General features: G+C 34.9%; 1 protein-coding gene across 1 annotated transcript; it reads left to right on the top strand.

Annotated features, from left to right (window-relative positions):
- The first annotated feature begins 2,913 nt into the window (after window positions 1–2,913).
- si:ch1073-456m8.1 (unconventional myosin-XVIIIa) lies at window positions 2,914–11,106 on the top strand. Its single transcript, XM_041979944.1, has 6 exons — window positions 2,914–3,138; window positions 3,416–3,490; window positions 6,794–6,832; window positions 7,097–7,258; window positions 7,390–7,473; window positions 8,587–11,106. Exons 1-6 carry the CDS (start codon window positions 3,040–3,042, stop codon window positions 9,082–9,084), a joined length of 957 nt encoding a protein of 318 aa, XP_041835878.1. The 5' UTR covers window positions 2,914–3,039; the 3' UTR covers window positions 9,085–11,106.
- Window positions 11,107–11,108: the final 2 nt, after the last annotated feature.

Genomic DNA, 11,108 nt, shown 5'->3' with positions numbered 1-11,108 from the left:
TAAACAATGCCTCACGTTAGAAATATAGACCAATTAAGATATTATGGCAACGGCAGGATATGGTTCACTGCGCTCTGCTTATTTTAAATGGAGTGCATTAAAGAAAGGCATCATGGATTTGTCTCGAATTAGCTACATCATTTTCTAAAGGACACAGAAATATTAACATTTGCTGTACTTTTTTTTTTTTTTTTTTTTTTTTTTTTTTTACTTTTAAGCAGAAACCCACTTATGAGGATACTACACCTTTATACTTTTTAAGTACTTGCACGAGCTTCCACCTAAACTGAGTCAAATTATAGGTTATTTCTCTAAACAACTAAGAATGTTTCTAAGCCTTTTCATGAGAAAAAGTGATCTGGATTTTATTTTTAATTTAAACATTTTGAAAGCTTAATGTGGGCCTATAAACGATCATCAACAGCCTGTTAATAGAAATTTTAGTAGGCTACTGCAGGAGCAAAAGGTTTATATCATGATATAAAAAGACTAAATAATGTGCAACAACTATTTAACCTGTCTGTTTATATCTAATGAAAAGCCGTCAACATTTTAAAATCTGTAATGATTAATAATTATGAAATTCAAGTCATGGTCTACGTCAAATTAGATCCCAAAGCATATATCCTGCACATATGGTGGAATCTAATTATTTCCCCAAAACATGAGTGATTATCGGCATTTACCTGTACCTGTGTGTCCGTGGATGTGGATTTATTAAACGAATTTTAGCTCTCGGAGTAATAAGTTTTCTAAGCGGAATCACCGACCCACCAGTGCCACCTACTGGAGGCAAATATAATAGCAGCAGTTACAGACTTGCCACCTTCACTCGTGTAACATTCACGTGTTCGTAGATGTGACAGTGAACAGACTCACTGCACAGTAAAATAGATATATCTAATTGGTTCTCTATAGTTTGATCATTTGACAGTTTTTTTTTATTAATATATAACTTACTGTTGAAAAGACTTTATTCTGCCTAATTCAGACACATTTTTATATTGAGCCATTCAGTATTAAAAATATTTGCAAACTACCACCAGCTCCACAAGTCAAAGTCACGGGAAACATGAAACCCTCAGCAAGATAAAAAGCAACTTAAACAAATCTGAAATAACTTAATGTTCTAGAAGACTGATTAATGGACAGTTTGCTCTAGTTTGTTGGTTTTATTATGTCTTGTTTCCTCGTTCTAGTGTACAACCTAGTTTTTATTTGTTTTTTATTTATATAAACTTTTCATTGTTTTGGTGTTAAACTTGTTTTCTGAATTGCCTAATTGGGCATTTTTGAAGGTATTTCTTTTGTTTGTTTGTTTGTTTGTTTTCAGATTTGGTTTCATCCTTCTCCCTGGTTAGATTTTGGAATCTAAAGATTTTGTAAAATTGGTCTTGACTGTTTTGTATTTTTTGTTTGCAAATCTCCTGGTTCTGTCTATTTGTCTCATTGTTTCCAGTTAGTCTTACTTCTGGTTTTATTTTGTAAAAGTGTGCTCTCTTTTGATTCTACAGTATTTAGTTTTACTTCCTAGCATTGTTTTAGATTACTCTGCTCCTACCTTACATTTGTCATTAATTGCGTCAGTATTTATTGCACTTGCTTTACTTTGTTGCAAAATTCTTGTTGACTCCCATTCTGTTCCTTTTGATATTGTCTAATAGTTTCTGTTTTTAGTTCAGCTTTTACCTTCTGATTTGACTCAAGTTTTTGTATTTAAAGTATCTTTGAGCTAATGGAGGTGTTGGTTTGCAGCATCTTCTGTTTGTTCATCTAATACATTATTTAAAGGTTCTTTTCCCTCATCTACTGCCTCTCATGTCTGCCTGCCTGAGTTTGGGCCCTTCTACACATTCTCAAATGTTACACATTCCCAAAGAATCCAAATCCCCTTTAATGTACTTGACTGGATCTTTGCAATAAACTTTCTGGTTTGCTCAAATTTCCTTCTTTCTTGCTAAATCGTCAGTTGGCAGCTTTCCTTCCCGTTTAACTGGATCACAAAAGTAAACTATAGGCAAGAAAGGCGTAAATGATATGATGCCATTCTTTTTTAAATAAAATTTGTAAACCACACATCAAATAAGCAAGGTACAGAATTTCATTTCAACAGGCCAGTGTGAGCCACAGTTAACATTACACTCATTACACTGACGTAAAAAGTATAAAATAGTGAAGGAATTGGTCAAGTAAAATATATGAATAGTGGAAAGCATTTTTTCTTTTGCAAATGTTTAGACATTACTTGTCTAAATTCACTTAACTGAGGTTGTAAAGAAATATCCAGACGCACATGTGCTCAAAACTCCCCAAACAGATTTCAGACTGGATTAAATCCAGCGCGGAGAGTTATTGTACATTAACCATTGTGAGTTGCTTCAATTTACTATTTTTTTGGGGTCATTAGAGGACAAAATGTCCTCTCCCAAAAAACTGCTATAAAAACAATACAGACTGATATTTTTACCTTCAAATCGCTCATTGAACTTCTGTACTAATGAAAACAGTCAAACGTGCAATTATTTAAAACATTTTATTCTTTTAAATTCCCAATGAATTACGGGATTTCACAATTTTTATATTAAAAAAAGTGTTTTTTGTGTAAAATAAATATTTGGGAGCATACAGGTGATTTTAAATAATAGAAAGTCGTCATTTATGTTTTTCTTATAATCAATAAATGTCTCATTTGGAAAATACAGACTCAATAGATCTACTTATAAATACGCTTTCGTGCTTATCTAAACTATAAAAGCAGCTTTTAAATCTCAACAGCTGTAAACATGGCTCTTGCAAAAGTCTGATGGTTTTTTTTTTCATCTTTTTGTTTTCTTTGTTTGTTTGTTTGGATGTTGTTTTTTTTCAGTGAGTTGGCGGAATGAGGGCGGTGGTGGGGCGGTTTGGTCTCTGCGGCTTTCCGTACACCACGGCCTGGGCGTCGTTCGCTGCTGCGTAGGAACCAAACACCAAACAACACTTCAGCTGGATAGACTGTAGGCGTCTCTTACATAAACTAAAAACTTAATATAAAACATAAAAATGCTTTCGGTCACGCTTGACAGCAGTGGTTCGCCAAAGAAACGGACGTATTCCAGGGGAATAAGCGAGGACGAGTCTCTCCGCAGCATTATAAAAGAGGTGAGCTGAGAAAAATCACGGCGTCATTAATGTTTAATGCTAGAGCTAAACCTAATGGTTATTCAAAGGCGTTAATCTGTTTAAAGTTAGAAAATATTGATAGTTCTATCTGACAGAAAATATTTATCGATATTAAAAATGTCTAAAGGAATAAAATTATTTTTTTTGTCATTCTCACAGCTTCATTTCACTTCCTCATTATTAGCTTAGTTAGCTTCTTGTGTTTTTGTTGTGGATGAATATGATGCTAAGTTAGTTTCCATCGTCTCACCTTCAGACTGAAAGCTCAACCAGGCGTCTGACACGAAGCGACAGCCGACCAGGCACTCTGAAGAGGAGGACGGACAGCCAGGTAGGAGCCAGATAAAACTCAGATACCACACTGCAGTGAACCCTAGCAGATTAAATCTCTCCTGATTGTCCCCATCTATGTCTGACATGTTTCGTTGTCATTGCATCATAACGATAAAACACGCACACAGCGAGAATCTTGGAGCCTCAGTTTCTAGTTATTTGATAAGATTCATACATCTAGTGTCAGTTTAAAAAAAAAAACAAAAAAAACTAAATACAACGTCTTTCATAACTTCGTTAATCTTTGACAAAAAGTAAAGTTTATTTCGTGCCATCTATCAGAAGTAAAAGGCATGTTTGAAAATGTGTAAAAGGACTCTGATTATAACTATGCTTAATCTAATATATTTGATGTTATTATAGAGTTAGTTTCCTGTTCTATAATTATACAAATATCATCAGAGGTATTTAATAACAGCGAAAATAAATAAAGAATAAAGAATGAGAATACCAGAAATAACACGAGTGTTCATTATTTGTTTGTAGGCTATTACATAAGCTGAATCTGCTAGAACATTAAACTGCTTTTTTTACATTAATGTAATTGTGTCTAAAATTAAAAGTGCCATCGGTTTTATACAGGCTGGTATTTTAACATATTGTATTAAGGCAGTCAGACATTGGTGGATTTGATGTTAATTTAATATTTTAATTCAAACGTAACAATGAAAGACACCTTAAATATCACTTTCTTTCAAGATGATTTGATATGTACATACATGGAGTACTTTATTGTACAATTCAGAGATGGTTTATTTTTTTTAAAACAGAATGATTTGTTGCAGTTTGATATCAGTTCTTAATATTTATCACAAACTTACAATGAGACAAAATTTCTAGATATATGGGATTAGGAAGTAGCTTTCAAATAGATATATTTATTTAAAGATCAGAGAATCACAAATATTTGTCATGACATAGCACAAGAAAAATGCATGTGATCATTCTTAACTTTGTTTTTACTTGTTGGTGAAAAAGTTGGTTTCTTTCTTCAAAGCTGCAGTGTGTGTACATTATCCTGTCACAACCGATGCTGTCCACCAAATTTTATTACTGCTGGTGTTTTGTTTTTTTTTATTCTCACAATTAAAATTAATAAACAATTTCCCTTACATACAACAGCAAGCATTTTGCTTTGTCATTGGTTTAGAGTTTTTAGATTTTTCAGATCTATTCTAATAAGGAGATAAGATGCAGACTGCAGTCAGCAGCTCAAGGCTGGACTGTGGGGCTGGCTAGGCTGGGGCAAAGCTAAAACATGGTGTCAGCTACAGAGGCGTCTCATCACGACATAAGAAAGATTGATAGAAAGACACAAAAGTGCATTCTTTGACACCATTGTTGATAATGGGCTGTGTGCATTTTTCTGTGAAAAAAAAAGAAAAAAACAAACAAAACAACCCAAACAAAAACACATAAATGTAATTTTGTACAAAACAAAGCATTTGATGTCCAGTTCTACCATTTGATCAAATGCATTTTTCAGCTGAATCTTATTTTAAAAAATGTGTGGAAGTGAACCTGTCTGGGCATCCCAGCAATTAATTTAGGTATGTAATTGTAAAAGTGATATGTTATGCCATTATCTATTCAGATTGTGAAACTTTCATAATTGACACCCCAACCATTTGTTAAAAAAGATACTTTATTGCTCCAAAAAAATGGAAAATAATTGCAGACATTTTTCATCACTTTATTTTTTTCTCAGTGAGGACTGTCATAATTAGGAAAATCTCAAGATCAGAACTTTTACCTATTTAGCATATTTTAATAATGTATTGGTCCATTTTAAAGTAAAGAATACAAATACAAAATACAAATTTTGTTCGGCTCTACTGAAGAGATGGGAGCAGGCATTGTTGTTGTCATGTGGAAGCTATGTGTAACATTCAAACCGTAAATCCAGAATACGTTGGATTCAGTTGCCTAGTTGGTGGGATTACTACAAAAGCCAAAGGAAAAAATATTCTATTTGTTTCTATTCTATGCTATTTTCATTCATACATTCATACATTCATTGTATGTATTCTTTCCACCATCTAGCATGTCCCTGTTTGACATAGAAATACAGTTTGAATTTCAAAACAATGTTTTGAATTTTTTTATGTTACTTGTGGCTTTTTGCAGAGTTATGCAGATCCTTTTTCAAAATAATAATTAAATAATCTATTAGAAACATTTTCATTGAAACAAAAAGGCAGAATGTTATAGCAAAACTAAAATAGTAATGCAGGAACCACATTCCTGCATTACCAAAATCATTTAGTTTAACCTGATATCCCAGCCATAACTTCCACTCTGGTTTTCTTTTTCCATGGAAAAATTATTCTTTTTTGCAATTAATGTTTTTTAACCACGAGACTTTGTGCTAAAAGCTTTTAAATGGCAATGGTATGTCCAACTGCCTCATGGATCTCCAACCGAAGAGTGCAGGACTTCTACAGAAACCAAAAGTGACTCAGATTTTAACTTATTCCAATCACCAGAAACACAAAAAAATATTTTGTTTTTAAATTCCTGTTTATTACTAATTTAACCTAAAGACAAGAAATTAGGTTTTGGTGACTGCTTACATTTTGTTTTGAGTTGGTATTATAAGTGCAAGTATTTTCTATTATATTACATTTGTTGAGACAGACGTTAACAATGACTCATCAGTGTTCAAACAAAGCCGGATCCTCTGAAAACTTAGATTTCTGTGTACTATAACCATTACCATTGTAGTACATTAATTATTACGTTGCACTACGATAACTTTAAACATTTAGGACTGTCCTTGCATGAGGAAAATCTTTCTTTACAGCCTTGGAAAAATACTCTCATACTGTCATTGATGAAGGTAAAAACTAATTTTCAAAGCACCACTTTTTTTTTAAGCTTGTGACCAGAGAAAAATCTCTCTCTTGTTAGTGTGATGTAACAAAGCTTTTTTGTTTTTATTTTTTATATATAATTCGACATTTAAAGGTCAATACTCTGCTTCCTCAGTGAAAATAAAAATGATGAGACAGTGTTCTTAAAGTGTTTACATTTACAACAGAGCTGAAAATCCTCACTTTGTCACAGACTTTTATGCAACAGCATTAAACCTGTTTTAAAGCATTTGGAAAAAGGAAAGTCACAGATTTAAAAAGATGAATTATAGTTTGGTATCAAAAATGTGCACAAGTGATTAATAATTTAGCATCTCAGAAAAGTGGAAATGTTACTGTTATTACCTTTTAAAAATGCTCTTTAATTTGTGTGAAAATTTAGTTACTTTTATAAATTAACTATATTTTTTGTGTTTGTTTCCTTTCAGCAATCTGACCAGGACCTCTTCATGGGATTACCAGAAATGGTGACTGTTTTGTACTATTGTTATTCCCAAATTATCCTTGCAGATAGCTTTTCTTTAAAGTTGAGTGCACCCTTTCAAGTCCAACAATAAATCATTGCACCGCAGATTATTCCTTTACATATTCAGGGATGGCTATACCTCCACAAGAGGCCTCCTACGTATGTTTGCCTCTAAGAGCTCACTGAGCATTCTGCTCTCCCACTTATTGGCATGCATTTCCCTTGAGGTTGCCCACACTGATTTGTCACCATGTTTGTGGTGTAGTTGGAGCTGCAGGCCAGCTATGATGAGGCGGTGCAGGAGCTGCGTGGGCTTGAGGTCGAGCGAGAGGCTCTGTTGTTCCAGGTGGACGTCCTGCAGGACACACTGGAGGGTGTCGAGGAGCTGCTGGCTGAAGCACAGAGGGAAGCCGGGCAGGTTAATTTGGTAAGTCGAGGTCTCACCAAAGCTGGAACACAACTTCATTTTAAAATGGCTAGGCAAGTTTCTAATTTCCAATGGGAAACAAACAAGCTGCAGATCCCCTCATGATGTTGACATCTATCTTCATTTTGTAGGAGCTGGAACAAGAGAGGGTGGCCAAGAGGAAACTGGAGAGCCTGGTTTGCTCTCTGATGCAGGAGGTGGAGAGATTAAAAGAGGTAAAATAAAAACATTGTGTAACATCACAGAGGTAATGAATTTGTATGTGCAGAAGTAAAACAAGGAACTTCTTACAAAGATGTTGTCATTCCTGTTCATGCAAAGAATGTTTGTGGTCCTTTACATTACAGTCATGTAGCAGACGCTTTTATCCAAAGCATCTTACAGTGATTAAGCTGTAGCGTTAAGGGTCTTGCTTAAGGACCCACCTGAAAGGCGTTATTATTCATCACCTGGGGGACTTGAACTCTGGTCTCCTGCATGGGAAACTTATGCTTAACCAACTGAGCTATCCAGCTACCAAAACCTGTATATATATCACATTCACCCATTCACACACACACAGTCATACCCTGATAGGCACATCGAGAGGCAACGTTAAGTGTCTTGCCCAAGGACACTTCGACATGTAGTCAGTGGAAGCCTGGAATCGATCCACCGAAGTTCCAGTTGGAGTTCTATCAGGTGATCTTTTTAAAGATAATCCCTCTGCCCATGTCAGATATAAACTGTCATTATAATACTTAAAAATGGCCAGTGGGGGATATATATATTATAATTGGGTTGGTGGAAAGGCTTGAGTCATCCTTTAGTCATATTTGTACAGATAAGAGTCTGTTATAGCTTTTAACCTTTTTTTTTAACCTTTACACCAGTGACTAATATTATGAGCTGTGATGCTCTGTAATGCTACTCAGTTGCTCATGGTGTATAGCTAGTCTGTTCACACATAGAAAATTTTAGCTTAAACAATGTTTACAGTTCAAAACCTGCAGTTGCAGATTTCCATTACTGATGATGATCAACTCACCACATATTTAGCTGATTAACCTGTAAGATGTCAGAAAGCCGTAACGCCATTGCCATCCAATGGTCATGCCATCCAAACTTATTACAGGAGTTCAAAACTAAATAGAAGACCACATACTAATACTCGTCTCAAGGAAAGCTGTTTGAGAAGCTGGAACCCCAGCACATATGGTATTTTTACTTACTATAGTACTGTGCCTTGGAAACAAGTGAGAATTTAAAATGCATACATGCAAAAAAGAAAAAAACAACAAACAAAAAAACTTGTATTAACTAATGAAATGATTATGTTTCATCTGCAGGAAAAGAATGGACGATCTGCTCCAGTGAGCATGGCTGAGGCAACAGGATGGGAACACCAAATAAAAAACAATGCTACTCAAATGGTTAAAGTTGCACAGAAAGAAGATAAAGACTCTTCTCTGTGTGAATCTTGCAGAAGGGCTGGTGGGCTAGCAGGTGCAGAAGCCACAGGAAGTGGCCCTATGAAGCTACGGATGGTGGTCAATCAGCCCGTGGGCCATTTGCCATCTCTTGCGGTGGATAACCTAGATTCCATCGATGGAGTCCTTCGGAGGCCCTACAAAAACCACATGGAGGATGGGCGAGATCCTTCTCCAGACCAGAACGATACAGATAGCATAAGTGCCTATGAGGATGCATCTGCTGAGACTCCAGAGCAGGACAGGATCTTTCCAGGTGGAGAACTGCCTGATGATTCAGAGAAAAATCCTGCTGACAGCTGTGAGGTTGGGAATGAGACCCAAGACCCCAAAAACGAAAGTTGTATTTTGTCTTAATCTCAGCTAAACAGAAGGGCAAAGATAAACAATGGTGGTTTGATCATTTTCAAGTTAATCAGTTTGATATTACTATTACCATTATCAATATCAATTCCAGCTGAAATCATAAATCAACTAGTCAATCAAAGGAAAAGTGATCATCAGCTATTCTTACAGATTTAATAATTGGTTTCATCCTTCTTAAAGCAAAATTGTGAAACATTTGCTAGTTTTAGCTTATCAAAGGTCAGGATTTGGCTTCTTTGACACACATAAGTCAATGAAATATATTTAAATATTGGGTTGACTTTTTTTTTGTTTCATTTGTTACAGTCATTGATTGCTTGATCAGAAAACAATGATTGGCAGCTTAATATGTAAAAGTCTATAGTTGTAACACTGGTAGAAACTGACAGCAGACACTCAGGTTCAGAATGGTTCATTATCTTAAAATCCATTTACTACTTTGTTATTCAAGCATTTCCTTTAAATCTCTCAACATTTTTCTCTATGTGGATAAATTGGGGAAAGTACTGCTTCAGTACATTCTTTTAAATAGATCTCTTAACACCTGTCCGAACACAAATCCAGATTTGTCTGTATCCAAAATACATTGAGCTGTGTAGGTATTTGGAGAGGAATGTTGCTGTTTGGATCCACAGCGAGATTTTCTTTTTAATATTACACAGCCTCATTTACCTTAAGCCTGTTAAGGTCATGTTTGAAGATGACCTCTGTAAGGTATCTTCAGATACTTGGAATTAAAGGCAATTGTTTATATAGTAGAGGTCTTTTTAAGTTAGACTGAATGCAGTCTGTTTACTTTTTTATAACCGTCTATTTTACTTGTTTTTGCTCTGAAATTTTATAGATTTTGATTTGGCTGCAGCAGCACTTTTTAAAGATCTTGTATTGTTGAACATATTTGTCAGAATAGATCCGAAACAACATTTCTCGTAAAACCAAACATGTCTGAGAAACGAGTTAGACATACTGCAGACTGGTTTCTATCTACTTGCAGGCTAGTACTGCATGTTTGCATGTTTGCTTTTTCTTTTCAGTGGAACTTGCATAAATCAGCCTTTGGATGTGTCTCTGCTGTAATCCGCCTTGTATTTTAACGTGTTTTTTATTTTTATATCTTGTCCCATATCTCTAAAGTGCTAAAAGGCAACTATGAACTATTTAACCTTATGTCATATCCTTGCATGGGCACATACAAACTGATTGTTTTACAAATTGAAGATAAGATTTTCTGTCTCATATTGGTTCTTTTTAACACAATGGTCTTATGCCATTTACATCTTATTTACTGCAGAAATTGACGTTTTTAAAGGTAAATTTATTTTGGAAAATTTTTTTAAATGATATCAGTCTCTAGCTGGACTTAAATGATTTAATCTTGATACAAATCTTTTATATTAATGCTTTTTCATTTATGGATACTTGAAAGTGCATGAAACATTTGTGGTTGCATTTAGCATCATATCGCGCTGTTGGTTTGTAGCAGCAGAAAAATGTTTGTACGTTCACTAATTTGCCTTTGTTAACTTTTCTCTCACGTTCTGGTTTCAGCTGGTTCACGTGTTCATACGGATTATTTACTGCGTTGGTGACAAGATGTACAAGATTGCTGTGATGACATGTTGCTGATTTTCTTCCACAAGATAACTGTAGTGCTTTAAAGCAGCGCTGTGGTCTGTTGTTAAACAATCAGGTCATTTCTTTTCAAGATATGTCTTATGTGATGAGCACCTCTGTTAGTGAGCATTGTTATTGGGTCAAATGGATTTTGTTTGTTATTGAAATATATCCTTTAAATGTCACGGGTACTATCTGGCTTGGTTGGCACTTTGCAGACTTTTTGAGTTTATCAGGAGCTGTTGAGTTTGCTTGATTTTCTACACAATGTAAAATATGTCCTTACTGTAATTTGATGCCTTTTCTTGGTCTGAATATCTTTGTTTTCTGAGCTTTGAAATATTCATCTGGTGAAACAAATGACAATATATCCAAAATAAAATTGGTGAAAGATCCAGACT

This window comes from Melanotaenia boesemani, chromosome 3 (assembly GCF_017639745.1).
Source record: "Melanotaenia boesemani isolate fMelBoe1 chromosome 3, fMelBoe1.pri, whole genome shotgun sequence".
In the NCBI taxonomy this organism is placed as follows: domain Eukaryota; kingdom Metazoa; phylum Chordata; class Actinopteri; order Atheriniformes; family Melanotaeniidae; genus Melanotaenia; species Melanotaenia boesemani.
This window is presented reverse-complemented; position numbering and strand designations above follow the sequence as displayed.